General features: G+C 58.6%; 2 protein-coding genes across 12 annotated transcripts in view; one reads left to right on the top strand and one right to left on the bottom strand.

Annotated features, from left to right (window-relative positions):
* ITPA (inosine triphosphatase) overlaps positions 1 to 7,540 on the top strand; it is an 18,320-nt gene extending 10,780 nt beyond the window's left edge. For 2 of the 4 annotated variants that reach the window (XM_063659471.1, XM_054467978.2), the window contains 2 exons: positions 1,919 to 1,995; positions 3,448 to 3,942. In XM_063659471.1, the coding sequence (XP_063515541.1) occupies positions 1,919 to 1,995; positions 3,448 to 3,544 (174 nt within the window). In that variant the 3' untranslated portion in view covers positions 3,545 to 3,942. Of the gene's footprint in view, positions 1 to 1,513; positions 1,561 to 1,918; positions 1,996 to 3,447; positions 3,943 to 6,771 lie in introns of those variants that run through there. The other 2 variants (XM_063659472.1, XM_054467979.2) reach the window with 2 other exon arrangements.
* Positions 7,507 to 20,554, bottom strand: SLC4A11 (solute carrier family 4 member 11). Of its 8 annotated transcripts, none has more exons than XM_054467975.2 (20): positions 20,039 to 20,554; positions 18,489 to 18,533; positions 15,678 to 15,845; positions 15,504 to 15,553; positions 15,019 to 15,250; positions 14,856 to 14,937; positions 14,449 to 14,572; positions 11,801 to 12,019; positions 11,620 to 11,713; positions 11,386 to 11,511; positions 11,185 to 11,298; positions 10,968 to 11,100; positions 10,640 to 10,713; positions 9,977 to 10,229; positions 9,799 to 9,905; positions 9,548 to 9,716; positions 9,291 to 9,464; positions 8,965 to 9,160; positions 8,713 to 8,882; positions 7,507 to 7,946 (listed from the first exon to the last, which is right to left on the bottom strand). In XM_054467975.2, the coding sequence occupies exons 1-20, from the start codon at positions 20,079 to 20,081 to the stop codon at positions 7,877 to 7,879; spliced, it is 2,643 nt and encodes an 880-aa protein (XP_054323950.1). In that variant the 5' UTR covers positions 20,082 to 20,554; the 3' UTR covers positions 7,507 to 7,876. The 8 variants fall into 8 exon arrangements, with proteins under 8 accessions (XP_054323950.1, XP_054323951.1, XP_054323949.1 ...); XM_054467976.2 differs by having other exon boundaries at positions 15,504 to 15,556; positions 15,678 to 15,842; XM_054467974.2 differs by having other exon boundaries at positions 15,504 to 15,556; positions 20,039 to 20,232.

The raw sequence follows: 20,554 nt of genomic DNA, 5'->3' as shown, positions 1-20,554 counted from the left end.
GCTGGGCATGGTGGTGCACGCCTGTAGTCCTAGCTACTTGGGAGGCTGAGGTGGGAGGATCACCTGAGCCTTGGAGTTTGACGATACAGTGAGCTATGATCGCACTCCTGCACTCCAGCCATAGAGTGACAGAGTGAGACCCAGTCTCAAAAAAAAAAACCTTAATTATTTACCCAAACTTACTCCTTCCGTGAGATGTATTCAACACCCCCTACTGCCTATCACTGCTCACGACAGCCTCCACCTCCCAGGCTCAGGTGATCTCCCACCCCAGAGAGTAACTGGGACTACAGGCGTGCACCACCACACCCGGCTAATTTTTGTATTTTTGGTAGAGACAGGGTTTCACTATGTTGCCCAGGCTGGTCTTGAACTCCCGACCTTAAGTGATCCACTGGCCTCATTCTCCCAAAGTGCAACCTCCATCTCCTGGGTTCAAGCAATTCTCCTGCCTCAGCCTCCCGAGTAGCTGGGATTACAGGCGTGCGCAAAACCATGTGTTGCATGGTTGAGGGTTCAGTAACTGGCCTTGGTCACGCAGCTCCTCATGGCAGAAGCAGAATTTGCCTTTGGGTCTAAATTACTTGGCATTTATGTGACTAATCCCAGTCATGTACCACCTCCATTGTATTTTTTAAAAAGTAAAAAAAAAATGTTTTTGAGACAGGGTCTTGCTTTGTCACCCAGGCTGGAGGGCAGTGGCATGATTACAGTTCATAGCAGCCTTGATCTCTCAGGCTCAAGTCATCCTCCCACCTCAGCCTTCCGAGTAGCTAGGACCTCAGGTGCGAGCTACCACATCTGGCTAATTAAAAAAAAAAAAAAAAAAAATTTGTTAGAGATAGGGTCTGACTGTGTTACCCAGACTGATCTCGAACTCCTGGGTTTAAACCATCCTCCCTCCTCGGCCTCCCCAAGCGCTGAGATTACAGGCGTGAGCTACCACACCTGGTCCCTTGTATTTTTTCAGTTAGAATTTTTTGGGGTTTTTTGTTGGTTTTTTGGAGTGCTTGTTTGTTTGTTTGGAGTGTTTGTCTCAGTCTGTCGTCCGGACTGGATCACAGCTCACTGCAGCCTCGACCTCCTGGGCTCAAGCAGTCTTCCCACCAAGTAACTGGGACTACAGGCTCATACCACCAGGCTAGGCTAATTTTTGTATTTTTTATAGAGATGGGATTTCGCCTTTGCCATGTTGCCCAGGCTGGTCTCAATTTCCTGGGCTCAAGCGATCTTCCCACCTCAGCCTCCCAAAGTCCTGGGATTACAGGCATGAGCCAACACACCTGGCCAGATTGTTTTTTTTTCTTTTTTTTTTTTTTTACTTTGATAACAACATGACATTTCATGTCACTGGATTACAATTTGTTCTTTTTCTAACATTTTCACTGTGGAATTTCCCTACTACAGCCAGTATTTATTATACTCACTTATGTGTTCATGAAGTGGGGAGCTGGGTACCTGCTTCCTGTTGCGGTGTTTCATCTTATTGTTAAAGTCTTCCTCGTATTTTCAGGAACACTGTCATAGTAGCAGGCATCTGGCTTGTCCACAGAGTTCAGGGCACTGCTTCCTATTAGGAGAAAACGTTTTCTGTCTATCTTTCTTTCTATCTTTCAACGTAGCCTCATTGTTCTTCAGTGATGTCCCAATTTGTCCCGGGTGTGGCGAGGGCGCATGGCCCTGGAGGTGCTGGTCGTCTGGGTCCATGCCTCCCTGTGTGTGAGGGGAGAGCTACCCCGCTCTGCTTTTTATTGTATTCAGCAAACATTTGCAGGTGCTGTAGAGGCCTTGCAACTACATTTTGCGTAAGTTGGGTCAAATCAAATTCACAAACTCACCAAACTCATACTGGACATTGCCCTCCTTGTGCTTGTCCTCTGGACCCAGTTACACACCTGTCCCCCCTTTCCTGTGGCAGGGCCGGATCGTGGCACCCAGAGGCTGCCGGGACTTTGGCTGGGACCCCTGCTTTCAGCCTGATGGATATGAGCAGACGTAAGGAGCCCTGCTTTCTTCCCTGGGGTGTGGGGTTGGTACAGCCATGGTTTGGGTTGGGCCAGTGCCCCGCCCAAGTGCAGGCATGCGGATATGGGCGGGGGAGGCTCCGAGGGTGCCGTTCCAGCCAAAGGCAGCTCTGCTGGGGTGGACACTAGGAATCTGGGTGGCCCAGTCCATGGTCGGGGAGGCAGCCAGATGGCACTGAGAGTCCTGGGCTCTAAGGCTCCAGGTCACCCCACATCAGCTGTGTAGCCAGTGGTTTCGCCTCTCTGGCCTTGGCTTGTAAGCTGTACATCTGACTTTTTTTGTTGTTGTTTGTTTGTTTTGAGATTGGAGTTTCACTCTTGTTGCCCAGGCTGGAGTGCAACAGCGTGATCTCAGCTCACTGCAGCCTTTGCCTCCCGGGTTCAAGCAATTCTCCTGTCTCAGCTGGGATTACAGGCACGCACCACCGTGCTTGGCTAATTTTTGTTATTTTTGGTAGAGACGAGTTTCACCATGTTGGCCAGGCTGGTCTCAAACTGACTTCAGTGATCCGCCTGCCTCGGCCTCCCGAAGTGCCGGGATTATAGGCATGAGCCACCGCGCCTGGCCACATCTGACAGTTTTATGGCGTCATTTTCTGACCCCCATCTAGGTTGGGAAGATGTCCAGGCTTTTGCAGCCTCTGGTGGGTACTATTTTATGCCCTCCAAGAACCAGTTGTTCTTTGTAGTTCGCAGGAATCGCCCCTTATTCACACAAGGCACGGGCCATTGTGGGAATCAGGCTTTCCAAGCTGGAGGGGCCCTTAGGGAGCACAGTGTGAGGCCCCACAATAGCCCCAGCAGGGGTGAGGACATTGTGGAACCAGCCACTAGCCATATGGGGCTGTGGAGCACTTGCATGTGGTGAGACCCAGAAATGGAATATTTTTATTCAGTGTTAATTCATTTAAATAGCCACACCTGGCTAGTGGCTACTGGCTGCGGTCTTGCAGAGAGCAGTCTGCAGGCCACGGGCGAGGCAGGGGATTCTCACCTCACTGCAGTGCTGGCATGGAGGGCGGGCCCCTGGCCAGCTGTTCAAGTGCTCCCCCGCCTTCAGCGCATTAGAGGAGACTGCTGTGTTTGCTCTGTCAGGCCCCACTGCTTCCTGTCAACAGATGACAAAGCTGATCAAACATGCAGCTCATCCCCCCGTCCCCAGCTTCCCTTAATGACTTTTGGGCACACTAGAGCAAATTTAATATCCCTCCATGCTCATTCATGGGGGTTTCTGCCTACAGGGGAATTGAAAACTTTATCCGATTTTTAAAAATTCACTGGCTGCCAGGAGCTGCTGGGCCCCACTCCCCTTTCCTTGGGGTCTGTGAGCTTTGGACTCCAGGGATGAGATGAGGTAGGGTAGGCAGGGGGTGCACTTCCTCCCTGAATCCGGGCTCCCTGAGCTGCTACTGTCACCCCTCAGGTATGCAGAGATGCCTAAGGCGGAGAAGAACGCTGTCTCCCATCGCTTCCGGGCCCTGCTGGAGCTGCAGGAGTACTTTGGCAGTTTGGCAGCTTGATTTCTGCGGCTGGGGGAGGCCCCTCAGGCCGGGGATCTGGGGAGGGCTAGCCCAAAACCTCCTGCATCAGGCAGGCACCCCTTGAAGTACTTCCTTCAGGGTTTCCCCTTCGTGGGGGTGTCAAGTAGCCTCACCAGCCTGTCTGGAGGAGCAGCTGGCTCTGCTCTGAGAAACTTTGGCATGTGGACGCCATTCTCTTGCCCTTAGGATTCACTGCTCTCTCCTACAGCCCCCAGGCCTGGGGTCCTGAAAGGACCTTGGGTGGTAAAGCGGTAATTGGTGGGAGTGAGGGCTTGGGGAGGAACCATGCAAATCGCCTTCCATGTTTTTTAAATGCAATAAATAACATTTCTGGATAAGGCTTGTTTCCAAAATAAACCAGCTATATCTGTTTTGAACGCTGCCCCAGGCAGGTGTCTGTCTCGGTCTCCTTTGGCAGGTGCAGGAAGCCTTTTGGGTGGGGGTGGGGATGGGGACACAGGCAGCACGGTGTGGAAGGCATTCGGATGCCACTGTGAGCTGGAGTGTTACATCTCCACTCGAGTTCCTGCCTCATTCAGTGGCATGGATTGTGGGCTGACCTCCACCCTGGATCCATGCTGCCCCCCACCCGCAGGTAGTGCCAGGGCCTCCATGAAGCCTTGCTGGGTTGGGGGCTGGGCAGTGTGGCATGCCCAGTGCTTTTTCCTTATGCTGTTACATATCAGAGCCGCTAAAATGTTGGTTTACAATTACAATGGCCTGTTCATTTTTATGGTGGGGAGGGGCTGGAGTCCTCGACCCCACTTGGCTTGATAGCCACAGTTCAGCCTGTGGGCTGCAGGCCCCTTGGGAGGCCTCGCTCATGCCACACACCCTTACTCTGTGCCCTGATGAAGCCATTCCCTGGAAGGGACTTCCCCAGGTGGCTCCCTTGTCAGAGTGCCCAACCCCAAGGATATTCAAGGGGGGTGTGGTGGGCTCAGGCTGGTGGGGCACCCCCAGGCTTGCTTCTGTGCCCACAGGCAGCTCTGGAGAGGCCCCTGCAGTCCCTGTGACTCCATCCAGCAGGATGGCCCTGGGTGAGGACAGAGTGTCATTCCTTCACTCCCCTCTTGCCTGCAAGCCCCAGCTGGGTTAAATCCCCAGGAAGTGCCGCGTCCCTGCCCAGCCTCCTGAGTCTCTTTGTGAGTGGGAGATGTCTGGCTGGGCCTCAGACATGGGGTGCTGGGGGCCTGCCTGCTCCTTGCCAGTTGATCATGGATGTAGCCCCCCTGTGCAGGGAACACCCAGGCTACTGATGGGGGGACTCCGAAGAAGAATCACGTGCTGCCTGGGTGGAGTGAGTACATAGGCTTGGGGCAGGGCACCTCTCTGTGTTTCCTGTTCAGCTCCTCCAGAATTCTGTCCTGGGTGCACACGACACTTTCTGGCCATTTTTTTTGACTTTAGCTACCGGTGATACTGTGTAGTATATATCTGGTTCCAGGCAAGGTGGCTCACGCCTGTAATCCCAGCACTTTGGGAGGCCAAGGTGGGAGGATCGCTTGAGCCCGGGACTTCATGACCAGCTGCAACATGGCAGAACCTTGTCTCTACAAAAATACAAAAATTTGCTGGGCATGGTGGTGCGTGCCTGTGGACACAGCTACTCAGGATTCCGAGGTGGGAGGATCCCCTGAGCCTAGGGAAATCCAGGCTGCAGTGAGCCGTGATCACGCCACTGCACTCCAGCCTGGGCAACAGTGTGAGACCCTGTCTCATTTAAAAGAACGTATATGTATTTGGTCTTTGACCCCTTTCCTAGCAAACAACTTTAAAATCCTCAGAAACTCCACACTGATGTCTTTTTGTGTGCTAATGAGGTGGCTGGCAGCATCTAGGTAGCTTGGTTATGGAAAGACCAAGACAGGACTAGAGGACTGGGACTTTCGGTCTCCACCCCCGCCACACCTCCAGGGTGGGGCAGGGCTGAAGGTTCAAATGATAACCAGTGGCCAGTGGTTTATTCAATCATGCATGCATAATGAGGCCTCTACAAAAACCCAAAAGGCCAGGGTTTGGGGAGCTTCTGAATAGCCAAACATGTGGGGGTTCCTGGAGGGTGACACCCAGGGGAGGGCACACAAGCTCTGTGCCCCTTCCCCCACACCTCACCCCGTGCATCTCTTCATCTGAATTCTCTGTAATAGCCTTTTTAATAAGCCAGTAGGGTGGGGCCGAGGCCCTGGGCCCATTCGGCTCTTATTCATCACTGGGAACTCCATCAATGCCCAACCCTTAAAAAATAAAAAAATAAAAAATTTAGGCTGGGCATGGTGGCTCATGCCTGTAATCCCAGCACTTTGGGAGGCCAAGGCAGACAGATCACTTGAGGTCAGGAGTTCAAGACCAGCCTGGCCAACATGGTGAAACCCCATCTCTACTAAAAATACAAAAATTAGCCAGGCGTAGTGGCAGGCACCTGTAGTCCCAGCTATTTGGGAGGCTGAGGCATGAGAATCACTTGAACCCAGGAGGCGGAGGTTGCAGTAAGCTGAGATCACGCTATTGCACATTGAGAGTGAGACTCTGTCTCAAGAACAACAACAACAACAAAATTAAAACCTGCTAAATATAAGTTAATGTTTCCCTGACTTGTGAACCACTGTAGCAAATTAATTGAACCTAAAAGAGGAGTCATGGGAACCCCAAGTTGAAGACAGCGTGTCAAGTTCTGCAGGCCCAGACCTCAGACTGGTGGGAAGGAAGGGGTGGTCTTGTGGGACTGAGCCCTCACCTTGGGGTTTCTGAAGCTATCTCCTGGCAGGTAGCAGTTGGGTTGAATTGAATTGAATTGGTGGGCACCCAGCAGCTGTCCCGTGACAAATCCCTCACTTGGTCACAGAAGTCTTCTGTGTTGACTGTTGTGCACAGTGAGAGCAGAGGAAAACGTTTTGAGTTGGTTTTTCCACACTCGCTACCCGTCCCCAGACAGCATGGTGGAGAGCATGCTCATACCCACCCGGATTGGTTCTCGGGGCCCTGGGGCTCCTGATCTCCCACCCAGCACCAGGCTACCCAGTGTAAGGTGGCATGTCATGTGGGCTTGCGTTTCTCTAATTACCAAGGGGTCTGAGCACCTCTTGCTACTCCTGTTACGGTTGGGCCTCCTCCTTCCCCTGTTCACGGCCTCTGCCTCTTCTGTTGGGGCTGCTGTCCTTTGTTGGTTTGCAGGAATTCTTTGCATATTTCAGATATATTGTCAGTTTTAGATGCAGCCAGTCTCTTCTGTCTGCTAACTTAGTCCATGGGGCATGTGTCAAGCCAGTCCAGGAGGTGATGTGAGCCCCCAGGTGTTCCTGCTGACCACTGATGCTGCGCACCGGGCACTCCCCTGAGCCTCAGAGCCATATTCCCTGTTGTCGGCTGCCATTGTGAGACCCTGACCAAGCAACAAATGAGCAAGCCAGAAACACTGCACCTCCTCCCTCCATCAAACCATTCCCACCCGGTGTCCTGCCGTCGGCAATCCTCCCACCTCCCTCCATTGCCACCAGTGCTGCCCCTGCCCTGTAAAATCCAGGATCCGCACAACAGATGGGATGGTTCACAAGTGCTCCACACGAAGCCTCGGCCTCCCGGCAGGCAGCTTTCATCTGAGAGTCACAGGGCCCTTTGCTGTCACCCTGATGGTCCCTCCCGCCCCACTGCTCTCCACCAGCCACAGCACCTCAGTGGCCCCAAGCCCTCACTCCTCTGGACCCTTGCACATGCTGTTCCCAGAACGCTTTCCCTGCAGGTCCCTGGAAAAATGGCCATGCAAAGGCCTCCTGGATCTTCCATGTTTCACTGTTGGGCCAGCACCCACTGTGCGATGTTGGAGGTGACAGACCACAGGTGGCACTCCACAAACTCTGTCCCTTGCATTCCACTTCCCCAGGGAGGGCTTCCCCTCCCCAGAGTGGGGGTGGGGTGGCAGTAGCAGGGACACAGGTGGCACATAGGAGCCTAGAAACAGGAGCTTTATTCTCTAATGTGCGTACAGCAAGTTCCTTACACAATCAAGGAAATGGTTTCTCTTTCAGGCATCGACTCTTTTATCAAAAGAAAATCCATCCTGCTCAGTCCCACCCACCCTGGGCAGAAGCTGCCCTGAGCAACGCTCTTGGCTCGAAGCTAAAGGATAATGGGAGGGGGGTGGGCACATACCACTGCACCCCTACAATGCCCAGATGCCCCAGGCCTGAGTCAGCCATGAGAAGGCGCAGCACAGAGCAGTCACCCACACACCTACACCTCCCCTCACAGCTCCAGAGCCAGCCTGGGAGGACGTGGAGAGCTGGCGAATGGGGCATGGCCAGGGCCTGCCAGTCAAGGCCTGTGCTCAGCATCCATGACATCCAAGTACTTGGCTTCAATGATTCGGGGCAGCAGGATATAGCTGTGGGGAGGGAGGGACAGGAGGATGAGCCTGGGTCAGAGAGAAGGCAGTGGGCACCCATCCCAGCCCACCCCAGCCCACCCACAGGGCCAGGCTAGGCCTCTCCTCCCCGCCCGCCTATCCCCAGCCCGCCCACTCTCCACCCCTAGACTGGAGCCCCTCCTGCCCACCAGCCACCCCAGCCCACCCACTTTCCACCTCTAGGCTGGGCTGCTCCTGCCCACCAGCCACCCCAGCCCGCCCACTCTCCACCCCTAGGCAGGACCCCTCCTCCTGGGTACCCACCCCAAACCGCCCATTCTCCGCCCCTAGGTGGGACCCCTCCTCCCAGCTGCTGCCCCAGCCCGCCCATTCTCCGCACCTAGACTGGGCCCCTCCTCCTGGGCACCCACCCCAAACCGCCCATTCTCCGCCCCTAGGTGGGACCCCTCCTCCCAGCCGCTGCCCCAGCCCGCCCACTCTCCGCACCTAGACTGGGCCCCTCCTCCCAGCCACTGCCCCAGCCCGCCCACTCTCCGCACCTAGACTGGGCCCCTCCTCCCAGCCGCTGCCCCAGCCCGCCCATTCGCCACCTCTAGACTGGGCCCCTCCTCCCAGCCGCTGCCCCAGCCCGCCCATTCGCCACCTCTAGACTGGGCCCCTCCTCCCAGCCGCTGCCCCAGTCCGCCCATTCGCCACCTCTAGACTGGGCCCCTCCTCCCAGCCGCTGCCCCAGCCCGCCCATTCGCCACCTCTAGACTGGGCCCCTCCTCCCAGCCGCCTGTACCGGATAGGGATCATGGCGATCATGATGAGAGGAAAGATCATCTTCATGTAGGGCAGGGAGCTCATGCCAAAGGCGCACAGCAGCAGCAGCTGAAGCACCTGCAGGCCTGTGAAGTAGTGGATCTTCCTCTGGGGCACCCTCCGGATGTAGTGTGTCGGGGGGTACGCAGTCTGTGGGCGGCAGGGACCGGGTGTGGGCAGGCATGGGGCTGTGCCCCACCCACGCCACTCCCACGCAGGGCCAAGCGCTCACCTGCTCCTTGAGCAGCAGGGCCACGCGCTGGACGAGCTGGTTGCCATCGAGGGAGGTGAGTGCTATGTAGAGGAAGAGGCCATAGAGCACGGGCTTGGGGATCCACTGAAGTGGGACCGGCAGCAGCAACAGGGACAGGCCCACCAGGACGCTGGCGCCCAGCGAGGTCAGCCGCGTCTCCTTCACGTTCACAATCCTGCGGTGCCCCGAGCCACGAGTGTCACCTCTGCGCCCCTGTCCACAGGGCCTCATTCCTCCCTACGTCCCAGGTGGCCAGAGGCTCCCCACTCCTCAGGGTCCATGGCTCTTGCCTGCCTCACACTCACGTGTCATAGATGTGCCCGTTCTCCACACGCTCCTCCACTAAGGCCAGGGCTCGCACGTGCAGCGGGGAGTGGGGGTAGGCGGCATGGATCCAAGGCAGCCCAAACAGAGACAGCCCTGTGTTGATGATGGCGAGGAGCAGGAGGTCCCAGTGGTAGGCAGTGCCCTTCACCAGCCTGCAGCAGACGGGCACTCGTGGACAGAGCCCCACAGCAGAGGCCCGGGCCCCGCCCACCCCACCCTCACCCACCCTCCACACCTGTTCTCCGGTGCATTCACCAAGGCGGCCACCAAGTTTTGCTCGATGAAGAAGAGCATGGACAGCAGGAAGCCGAGGCCCATGGCACTGCTGATGGCCCTCAGGGACAGCGACTGGATCTGCGCCATCGCAAAGGGGCTCTCGCTGGGGTTGTAGCGGAACTTGCTCACTGCAGCAGGGGACAGGCTACTGCTATGCCTGCAGTGCCTGGGGAGCTACCCCACGTCACCCACCGCCCGGCCCCAACTCACTCTCGATTTCCTGGAAGCCGTGGGAGCTGATGAGGGAGAAGGCGAGCACCGCGATGGGCAGGGCACAGTCGGACAGGATCTCGCGCACGCAGGGGTGCAGGTAGGGGCTGGGGACAGCAGGCGCATGAGCACAGCCTTTGGCCCATGCGGCTCCTCCCCTCCCCATGCAGCCCCTCACCTCTTCTTGAATTGGTAGAGGGTGTAGCCCAGCCAGAGCGTGCCCAGCATGATGAGGAGGCTGAGCACGGCAGTCGCCTGGCCTGAGTGTGTGGCCGAGGGCAGCTCCGTGGGGCTGGCCAGGAAGCTGGCGTTGAGGGCAGTGTGGAGGCTGGTGTTGAGGCTGGCACCGAGGCCTGACAGGCTGACAAGGGATGAAGTCCTTTTTGTGTGGTAGTCGTCCAAGTAATGCCCATAGTAGTACTTCCAGAAGACTGTGGACACAGACCCACAGGCCTCAGCCCTCTCCAGCATGTGGCAGGGGGAGGCCCTGGAGGGAGGGGATCTCAGGGAGAAACGGCTCCAAGGGGAAGGTGAGGGGACCCTGCCGACGTGCCCATGCACCCACACTCCTGCCTACTGTCCCTGTTCCATCTCTGACACCTCATCACAGTCGGCCCAGTGCCTCTGCCCCCACGGCTGATCCCACCTGGGGCAGCCCCGTCACCCTCCAGCGTGGGGGGCTCTGCCCTCTGCCAGCCCAGGGCTCCCAGAGCACCGCACCCTTGATCACGGGCACACACTCAGCTTGAGCCGGTCCTATCTGCCCCCAGTCAGGGGCAGTGCAAAACCTCCCACCTCGGCTGAGCGCCCTATGCAGCAGGTGGCCCCCAGCCGCACTCACTTTTAACCATGCCCTTGACAGCATCCAGCACAAACGTGACGGAAATGAAGAGGGCGATGATCTCCTCCGTCGACCTGCCAGGAGGCCATGAGCCTCATCAGAGCGGGTGTCGGCAGGGGGCAGGTGGGGGAGGCCTCCCTGAGCCCCTGCACAGTCCCCTGCCTCCTCCTGCCAGGAAGAAGACCAGGGCCCCAGGCCTTGCCTGAGCCCACCCCAGCCCCTTGGGGCAGCGATATGGTGGGGGCACCCCCATCACCCTGGGGTTACAGGGGGCTGAGCCAGATCCCAAGCCTTGAGGGTCCCAGCAGCTCACGGAAGGGCCAGTCACCTCTTGAAGAGACTCATGACCAGGCTGAGGTTGAAAAAGGCATAAAGCGCGAGGAAGAAACTGTTCCACAGGCCCGTCCACGCGTAGAAGGAGTTGAAGTCCAGGTCATAGTCATCACAGATGACACGAATCACTGCAGGCAGGGGGCAGGGCGGGTCAGGGCCCAGCAGGAACCAGGGGTCTCAGGCACCATCTCCCGCCTCAGCCCCCACTGCACCCTGGATGTAGAGCGCCAGGGGCGCGGTGGTCAGCAGAATCACCAATGGCTGCCCGGAGAAGAGCGCGTAGAGCAGGCCCCCGATGCTCTGCCCGGCTATGGTCTTCTGCACGTCTGTGGGGGTGCGGAGGTCAGGTGGGCGCCGCAGCCCAGGGTCCTGCCCAGCATATCCCCACCCACCGCCCACCGCCAGCCCCTCACCGATGGCCCCGTCTGTGTTCTCGTCATTGAGGGACCCGAAAGCGATGCTGGGCAGGAGGCAGGCGAAGTAGAGGAACAGGGTGGTGGTGATGTATTTGCCCACAGCCTTGTTTTTCCCAATAATGCCTAGGAATGGGGGATGGGAGAGAGGGTTTGCTGGGGATGCAGGACAGGCACACGTGTGGGCCCAAGGCCTGGAAAGCAGAGGCCCAGATGGGCCACGAGGCCACGTACCATCAGTGAAGTCCAAGGGGTACAAGGGGAACCTGCGTGCGATGTCCTCCCGGATGCCCTTCCCGAAAGGGACAAAGTCCTTGCACTTTGGGGGCTGGAGGAGAGGACAGAGCGCCTGTTAGCCCTGTCTGGCCCATGCCCCCGCCGACCCTGCTGGCCCACGCCGGCCTCTACCCTGTACCTCTGGGTGTCTGTGGGCAGGGAGGGAGACTGTGCTGCGTTCCTTCATCCTCGGCGCCACTGGACCGTGGCTCACCATGGTGAGCAGCTGTCTCTGATGCACCAAGGCCTCCTTGAATTCCTCCTCTGTGCGGGTCTCCAGGAGCTTCTGGCGGAAGGCGATATCCGAGAACATGGTGGCAAATGTGCGCGCCACCTCCATCGCAGTCTTAGTGCTTTTCTAGGGGTGGAGGATGGGAGTCACATCCACCACCCCTGTGGAACAGAGGAGGCCCTCCCCGGGCCGAGCAGGTGGAGGTGCTCTCCCCATGAACTGGCAGCAGGTTTTTTGTCTGTTTGTTTTTTGTGTTTTTTTGAGACAGGGTCTCACTGTCACTCAGGCTGAGTGCAGTGGCACACTCACGGCTTATTGTAGCCTCAACCTCCCGGGCTCAAGTGATTCTCCCACATCAGTCTCCTGAGTAGCTGGGACCACAGGCACGCACCACCATGCCAGGCAATTTTTAATTTTTAACTTTTTGTAGAGACGAGGTCTCACTATGTTGACCAGGCTGGTCTCAAACTCCTGGCCTCAAGCAATCCATCTGTCTAGGCCTCCCAAAGTGCTGGGATTACAGGTACGAGCCACTGTGCCCAGAGGCTGGTAGCAGGTTTTATTCCACAAAGTTCAGGCATTAGTGTACTGTGCCATGATTTCAACCAGGTCAGCAGATCACCACAACTACCATCGATGTATATTTCTGTTATAAACTCATGATTTCTTATAAACTCAAGATATTACTTTTGTCCTAAGCAACAAAAGTCTGTGTAATCACAGATAATGAAACCACAATGGAGAAAAATGTTTACCCAGCTACCTTTCCCCAGTGGTATTTGCACTGTCTGCTGGTTTGACTTTCAGAGAGGATCCAAGCCCATCAGGCACTCTCTCTCTCGCCTGGCCAAGGTGAAGCCTGTCCATGAACCATGAACCATGAACTCATGAACTCAGTGTCCAGCCCTCATCACGGCAACCTGCTCACCTAGGGGCAGTGTCTGCCCGTCTGTTGCTCAAAGCTATAGTCCTGAGGCACTGTGCATGTTTGCTTTAGAAGAGGCCCATGCTTGGCAAGGCGTGGTGGCTCACGCCCATAATACCAACTTTTTTGGGAGGCTAAGGCAGGCAGATCACTTGAGGTCAGGAGTTCAAGACCAGCCTGGCCAACATGGCGAAACCCCATCTCTACTAAAAATACAAAATAGTTAGCTGGCTGCAGTTTTTTGGTGGTGGCGGGTGCCTGTAGTCCCAGCTACTTGGGAGGCTGAGGCGGAGAATCGCTTGAACGTGGGAGGCAGAGGTTGCAGTGAGCTGAGATCACACCTCAACACTCCAGCCTGGGTGACACAGCAAGACTGTCTCAAAAAATTAAAAACAGGCCGGGTGCCTGTAGTCCCAGCTACTCGGGAGGCTGGGGCAGGAGAATGGCGTGAACCCGGGAGGCGGAGCTTGCAGTGAGCTGAGATCATGCCACTGCACTCCAGCCTGGGTGACAGTGTGAGACTGTGTCTCAAAGATAAATAAATAAAACAAACAAACACAAAACCCCAAAAGAACAGGTCCATGCTCCTGAGGAGGAGCCCAGTGTCAGGGGCTGGGGAATCTGCCTCAAGGCACCAGGCTTTAACTCAGCTCTGGGCTATTGCTCCTTCTGTGTGGGCACCCTGCTGGGGGCCACTTCTTCCAACCCAGGGGCTGCCCTTCCTCTCACATCAGCATAGTTGCATTTGTGGAGGTTCCCGCCATGTCTGAGATTCCTGAGAACCCCATTTACACACAGAAGGCCGGGGCAGAAGCACGAGAGGCTAAGGGAAGCTGAAGCTGAAGGCCCTGCCAAGGCCTTGGGAGGGGTCCTGGCAATCATCTGTTGAGATTTGTTAAATCCTTTTCCTTAAAAGACTCCCGAGGCCGGGCGCGGTGGCTCATGCCTGTAATCGCAGCACTTTGGGAGGCCAAGGCGGGCGGATCACGAGGTCAGGAGATCGAGACCATCCTGGCTACCACGGTGAAACCCCGTCTCTACTAAAAATAGAAAAAATTAGCCGGGCGAGGTGGCGGGCGCCTGTAGTCCCAGCTACTCCGGAGGCTGAGGCAGGAGAATGGTGTGAACCCCGTGGGGTGGAGCGTGCAGTGAGCTGAAATCGCACCACTGCACTCCAGCCTGGGCCACAGCGGGACTCCGCCTCAAAAAAAAAAAGAAAAGACTCCCGAAATTGTATCAGTTCCGGCTCCCACAAAAAGCACGGTGTCCCAGCCAGGGGGTGTGTGGCCCAGGAAGGAGCAGGGACCCTTAGCCAGCAAATCACAAAGTCAGCCAAGTCAAAGAAGGGCTGACGGGCAGGCAGGCCAAAGGAAGGCCGCATGTTTGAATAGGGATAGTGGTCAAAAGCATTTCCTTTCAGTCAAGGAAATACAAACTTTTCGGCAACCTCTGGGGAAATGAGGACTTGCGGGGCCTAGCAAGATGTTTCTGACACACCCACAGGACCGAGGTGAAGGGGAGGGTGAGGACCAGGCCTTCAGAGGCCAGGACATGTAGGAGGGGACCCCAAGCAGAGGGCGGGGAACCTGGGGCCCTCCTTCTTTCCCAGGACACGGCACTACCCACTCACCATCTTGGGTGGGGCCAGCACCAGGATGACGAACCGAACCTCACAGGAATTCTCCCCCCAGTTCTGTGGGCGAACCAGGCGGCTGATGCACACGTGCCGCTTCTGTAGGGCCTTCATGGTACAGCTGGCAGGGGTCGGGAGGACACAGTGCACAGTTGTACCCTGGGGAGCTGGGGGTCCCCTACCCAGAACCCCCTCGACCTTGACCCCTGGTGACCTCTGCTAGGGAGGGAAAAGAAGAGCAAATGGGATGTTCCTTGGCAGTGCTCCAGCCCTCTTCTCCCACGTTGGTTGGGCCGCCAGAGCCCCAGGACTCACAAGTGGGCCGGCCTCTGCAGGGCACAGGGGACATGGGACGCCCAGTTCCACTGTGACAAGAAGGGGGGCCAAGTGGCCTGGCAACTCACATGATGCAGAGCCACGACTGCTGGTACTGCACCCCTGTCACCGTGGCGGTGACCCCTTGGATGGTATCTGACAGCAGGTGGACTGAGGAAAGAGTGAGGGGGAGGGTGGTGGGTCAACAGTCCCCTCCCGACACCCCCACCCGGGCTGGGAGACCGGCCTCACCTTTACCCTGCATGGGTGCCCCGGAGTCAGTGAAGAGCATGGCCATGAGCAGGTCCAGGTTGCAGTTGGGCTCGTTGTTATCAGGGTCCTGGGCGAAGCGGCGAAGCATGGTCCGCAGCACGTTATCCAGGGAGGTGGCCGTCTCGTTCAGGACGATGCTGGCCTGCGCCAGGAAGCCATCTAGATCGCGGTGCGCACGGATCTCTTCCTTGAAGTTCTTTAACTTCAGGTACTGAGGGGACCCCAGGGACAGAACCACACGGGCCCATGTATGAGATGCTGTCACTGCCTGGTCCTTCCCTCCCAGCCAGCCGCAGCAGTCCAGCCCCCAGCCCCCAGCCCCCAGCCCTGGGCTGGTTGGAGCTCCCTGTTGAGCTGCTCCTGGAGGCATGGGAAGAGGGGAGCAGCAGGAGGATTCTCAGGGAAGCCATCACCTCAGCCCCCAGGTAGAGGCCCCAGGACGACCTGCAGGACAGGCCGTTCACCTTTCGGGAGGTGTGCAGGAGCACACAGCCACCGGAAGTCGCTTCATTCTCTGCTGGAGAAAAGCGGGGAGGGCTCAGGGTGCCACCCTCTCCTCAGGTCTTTCTTAGTAAGGCGAGTCACACCTGCCCAGTCCCGTGCCCTCCCCCAGTCTGCCCCTGCTGCAGCCCCCGTACCAGTGTTGGTGGCCTCCATCTCAAGGTTGACATTGACAAAAAAACGGATACTCTCGCCAGACACGATGGAGGAGTTGGCAGTGTCGAAAGCCTCATCCCCCAGGATCTCCTCTCGGGCTTCGAAGGTGTCATCTGTGTCACACTTGTAGTAGCCTAGAGACCCAGCTGCTGCCAAGAGAGACCCCCAAGAGCAAGAGGGCCTGGCTGTTAAAGTGCCGCACACAGGAAGGAGGGGCTCCAAGCCCAGGGAGCAGGGACCTCTGGACTGTCCCACTCTCGGGCCGTGGTGGGAGACGCCATCCCACAGGCCAGGAAGGCAGCTTCTAGTCCTGCCCCAGCCCCACGCAGGACATGGCAGCTGCCACACAGTGACTCTCCAGCATTCCCTAGCCACTGAGACCAGGACCCTGCGCAGCTTTGACCCTTCAGCGTGAGAAAAACATGTCCACTCCAGACACATTGGGGCAGGCACGGAGTGCAATAATGCAGACGAGACTGCCTGGCCCCTGCTCTCCCAAAGTAGGGAACACAGGGAAGGCAGAGAAGCTGCAGTATCCACATGTCTCTCTCTCTCTCTCTCACACACACACACACACACACACACACACACACACACACACACACACACACACACACTGCCTTGTGGGCACAGGGTCTTAGAGCTCCCCCTCCCCAGGAGGGCAGGTGGGGAGAAGCATCGAGGCTAAGAGACCCAGTATAAGTATCAGACAAGGTCTAGGGAGCAGGAAAGCCAGGGAAACAGAGCCAGGGGCTGACAAGGGAGAGGACCCCAAGGCCTCATGTCAGCCCTGCCCCCATCGTGCCCCCTTCATGTCCTGGGGGCCCTGGGTAAGGGCACATGGAGAGTGAGGGTGTGTAATGGCACCTGTGGGATGTGGATCCCCAGAGCTGAGAGTCTGCTCCCCTTGGTCCTCAATTCCTGCAGCTGGCCCGCAGCACACCCCCCTTCCTACAGGAAGATTTCCTGGTAACATGCAAATATTCCTCTGCCCTGAACCCTGCGGGGGATCCCTGCAGCCTACAGATCACAGCCTGGGCCAGCCCTGCTTCCCCTGCCCTGACCACTGGCTCCTCAGGCCACCTGGTCAGCACCCTAGGCATGCCAGGTCCTGTCCTCCAAGCTGAGGGCTTCCCTCCCTGGAGGGCCTTTTTCAAGACTCACTTGGAACCTCTTCCTCCAGGAAGTCCTCCTAAATCCCTGCCTCACCCCTGGCCACTGGCAGCCCTTCCTGTTTGTGGGTCCCCTAAGGTTCCTCACTTGTAGGTACTCCCAGGAAAGGGGCCCTTGTAGCCCAGACCCCACTGATGCCTGACAGACACCTGTGCAGAAACAAGGATGGGTCAGCAGCACGCCTGCACCTGCCAGGGAGTGACTCACCCTGACTCACTTCTACTTCCGCCGCCAGTTTCCTTGGCACATCCCAGGCCCTGTTCCCCCAGTGTCCTGAATTTAGCCTGGGCCCCTTCTGGGCAGGAAGCCCTAGTGCCTCCTGCATCAAAGTCCCCAGGGACTGGTGACCCCCAGGCCCAGGCCTGCACTACCTCCAGAGCCCAGAGAAGAAATATTAGGTCAAAAGACATCCTCGCCTTTGGGAGGCCAAGGCGGGTGGATCACGAGGTCAGGAGATCGAGACCATCCTGGCTAACACTGGCTAACATGGTGAAACCCCGTCTCTACTAAAAATACAAAAAGAAATTAGCCTGGTGTGGTGGCGGGCGCCTGTAGTCCCAGCTACTTGGGAGGCTGAGGCAGGAGAATGGTGTGCACCCAGGAGGCGGAGCTTGCAGTGAGTGGAGATCGTACCACTGCACTCCAGCCTGGGCGACAGAGCGAGACTCAAAACAAAACAGAACAAAAAAAAAGACATCCTCGCTGCTTTGGTTCTGGAGCTCATGACAAACTCCTTCCTCCCCGTGTCAGGCTTGCCTTGTTTAAACTGTCTGGTTCCCCTGGACCGAACTTGTCCCAGCCCCACCCTGCCCCTCAACCAGCACCCACTAGTCCCCTCCACTGCCCTTCACACAGCCCCATTCTTCCCCCGTCCTTCCCCTGATGCCCTCAGCTCTACCTTAGGCTTAGTGCTCATGTCCCCTAGATTAAGGACTTGCCCAGCTGACACTACCAGGTCCCTGGGGGGCTCCTGCAATGCCAAGTCCTAGTCCCAGCCCCATACGTAACCTGCCCACCAGCAGCCTAGCACACAGAGCCCCCATGGCCTGGGGGCCCTGGGTAAGGGCACATCAGCCCTGTGTCTACGCACTGCTCTACAAACAACCCTCGAATGGTCAGGTCACTCATGGGGCTAGGCAGAGGACACAGCCTGAAGCCAGCCCAGAGACATGGGGAGGAAGACAGCTGGACTGGTACAAGCAGGGACAACAGGAAGGTGCCCGAGGGACTGCAGCACAGAGGCCTTATATTTCTTTAAAGAGACCACGACAGACATTCCCTCCAGGGCTGGGTGAGGACAGAGGGATAGGCGCATACAGAATTCTTGGCCCAAGGCTGGTCAGATAACAGGCCATTGTCACAGAAAGCCTTGGGGAAGAACCCCAGAGGGTCCACCTGGTCCAAGTAGCCCAGGAGAAGGGGCAGCCTGCCCTCCCAGGTCCACGGGGGATCCGCCCATGTCTAGCTTCCTGGAGAGTGGAAGCCAAAAGCATTGCAGCACTAGAGTGGCCCAGACAGGCGACCAAAGCCACAGGACTCCAGTGGGTAGGCTATGTGCCCTGGAGGCTTTTGCCGGACAAGCTCTCTCTGCACACGCACACTCCCCGAAAGGTACTCACTTGAATCCTCAAAGTATCCATTCTGCGACATGGTGGGAGAGTTTTCTGCAAGGGAAGCGGAAAGGTCACTAGCCCGGGACCTGCTGTGTGCACCTGTCTCCCCGCCCCCCGACCTGGCTGATTCCTTCACTCTTCCGAGGGATGCAACCCAGGCCACCCTAGGGAGAAAGGGAAGCAGGGGACAGTGCTGGGGAGGGGGCCCCATAGCAGGGGAAGCCAGCCTTCATCTCAGAAATTCAATTCCTTAGCCCATCTGCTAGGGGCTGCCCAGGCGGGCCAGAGGCGAGGAGGAGAGACGTTCTAGGGATGTCTTCCCACCGAGTTAGTACCAGTACCATGTTCGCTAATCCAGGTTTTCCTGAGAAAACCCTGCCCCGCTGCAGCGAGAGGAAGGGACCCGGCCCGAGCGGGCCTCTCCCCCTCTCTCCTCCGATGCCAAGGCGGGGGATCTCTCTGCACATCCCTCTTCTCACTCTCAGACCGGTCCTGGGGGCCATAAACGCCCATTGCAGGCGCAGTTCCCCCGACCCCTGTCACGCGCCCCGGGTCACACGGGGGCCGACAGGCAACGGTCTCCACTCCTGGGACCGCGTCCCGGCCGCCTGGAAGGCAGAGCCGTTGGTCCAAAAGTGAGAACAACTGGGGGTGGGAGGAGTGTCTGAGGGACACATGGGTCGGGGGAGGCTGCGCCCTCCCTGGGCCGGGCCCCGGATGGTCCCGGCTGTTTGTGCCTCGCTGTCGGAGGAAGGAAGCGACAGGAGGGGCCGCGTGCACGAGAGGAAAGCGCATCCAGACTCGGAGACCCCGGGGGTCGGGGCGCAGGATGTGAATGTAGGCGCGGGGCGGGAGCCGGGGCTGCATCCTGAAGTGGGGGGCGGGGGCGCTGGGGCGCGTCCCAGGCCGTGGGAGGGACAGCGGCCGTGGGTGGGCGACGAGGGTCTGGGAGGGTTGGGCCGGTGCACACTCCGCTTCCGTCCCGGCGGCCCACGTGCAGGTAAAGGGTCGTACAAACCTGGGTCCTGGCCGGGACCCAGGGCTGGCCCTCGTGTGTCAGAGCAAGGGAGAAACTGCTGCGGCCGCGCAGGGCACGGTCAGGGGTCCCGGGACTCCCAACGCCAGGCGGCCCCCACCGCGGCGCCGGGCGGGAAGATGCCCGGGCGGAAGGTTAAATGAGACCTTCCGAGGCGGCGGCCGGCCGGGCTCCCAAGAGCTTGGCGCTCTGGGCGCTGGGAGCCCCACAGCTCCGCCCTGCCCACTTTCGAGCTCCCCGCCCTCGACCCGCTGCATCATCTGTTCAAACCTGGTAAGAAATTCAAGACGGCGACAGCAGATCCCTAATGAAACCAAGCGCGCAGTGGCCGCGAAGCCGCGCCCGGGCCTCCCGCACCCAGGCCCTCCTCCCCGCGGCTGGGAATCCCGCAGCCCTCTCGCCCACCGGCCCCGGCCCGCGCAGGCCGACGGCATCCGCGTTCTCCCCGGGGTCCCCGACGGGAGACGGTGGCGGAGACCCGGGCGGCCTTCCCGCCGCGCCCCCGGCTTCAGGCACCCACCGCACGGCTGGAGATGGAACACGCGCCTGGTGGCCGCGGCCATGGCACACTCGCGCACTCACGGCCGGGCTCCTCACGCGGCGCTCCGGCGCTTCTGGACCCCAAACTCGGCGACTCGGGCGGGCCAGCAGCGGGAGCCGGCGACACACCCCCGCGCCGCGCCTGGGTCCTAATGCCGCTCAGACGCCACGCCCGGGCGCGGTAGGCAGAGCTGCCGAGGGCTGGGACCCGGCCGCCCGCCCCGCGCCCTCACCCGCAGGAGGCTGCTGCAGCCGGGCTGGGCTGCTCCCCGCCGCCCGCAGCTGCTGGGCCAAACCGAGTAGACCCGGCTCCTTCGAGCCTGTGCGCGCCGGACCCAGCGAACCCAGCGTCGCGGGGTTAGGGGCCGGACGGGGCCGGGGAGCTTCTGGGAAAACGCTCCACTGGACCACGAGCCCACCGAGCTGTGCGACTGAGGCAGACCCCGGGAGGGCTTCCCCCGCGTCCGCTTTAAGTACGCGGCCGGCCCCTGTCTCC

Source organism: Pongo pygmaeus, chromosome 21 (assembly GCF_028885625.2).
Source record: "Pongo pygmaeus isolate AG05252 chromosome 21, NHGRI_mPonPyg2-v2.0_pri, whole genome shotgun sequence".
NCBI lineage: Eukaryota > Metazoa > Chordata > Mammalia > Primates > Hominidae > Pongo > Pongo pygmaeus.
The sequence above is the reverse complement of the archived record's forward strand: the minus strand, read 5'-3'. Positions and strand labels throughout refer to the sequence as shown.

What these genes read in the sequence shown, in the direction of transcription:
- SLC4A11 (XM_054467970.2), bottom strand. Translation starts at nt 19,349, where the DNA reads ATGCAGCCCCGGCTCCCGCCCCGCGCCTACATTCACATCCTGCGCCCC. An exon ending in CTGCCCACAGACACCCAGAG is followed by an intron (nt 11,714 to 11,800) that starts GTACAGGGTAGA and finishes CCTCTCCTCCAG; the next exon opens with CCCCCAAAGTGCAAGGACTT. An exon ending in CCTGGCGCTCTACATCCAGG is followed by an intron (nt 11,101 to 11,184) that starts GTGCAGTGGGGG and finishes CCCTGCCTGCAG; the next exon opens with TGATTCGTGTCATCTGTGAT.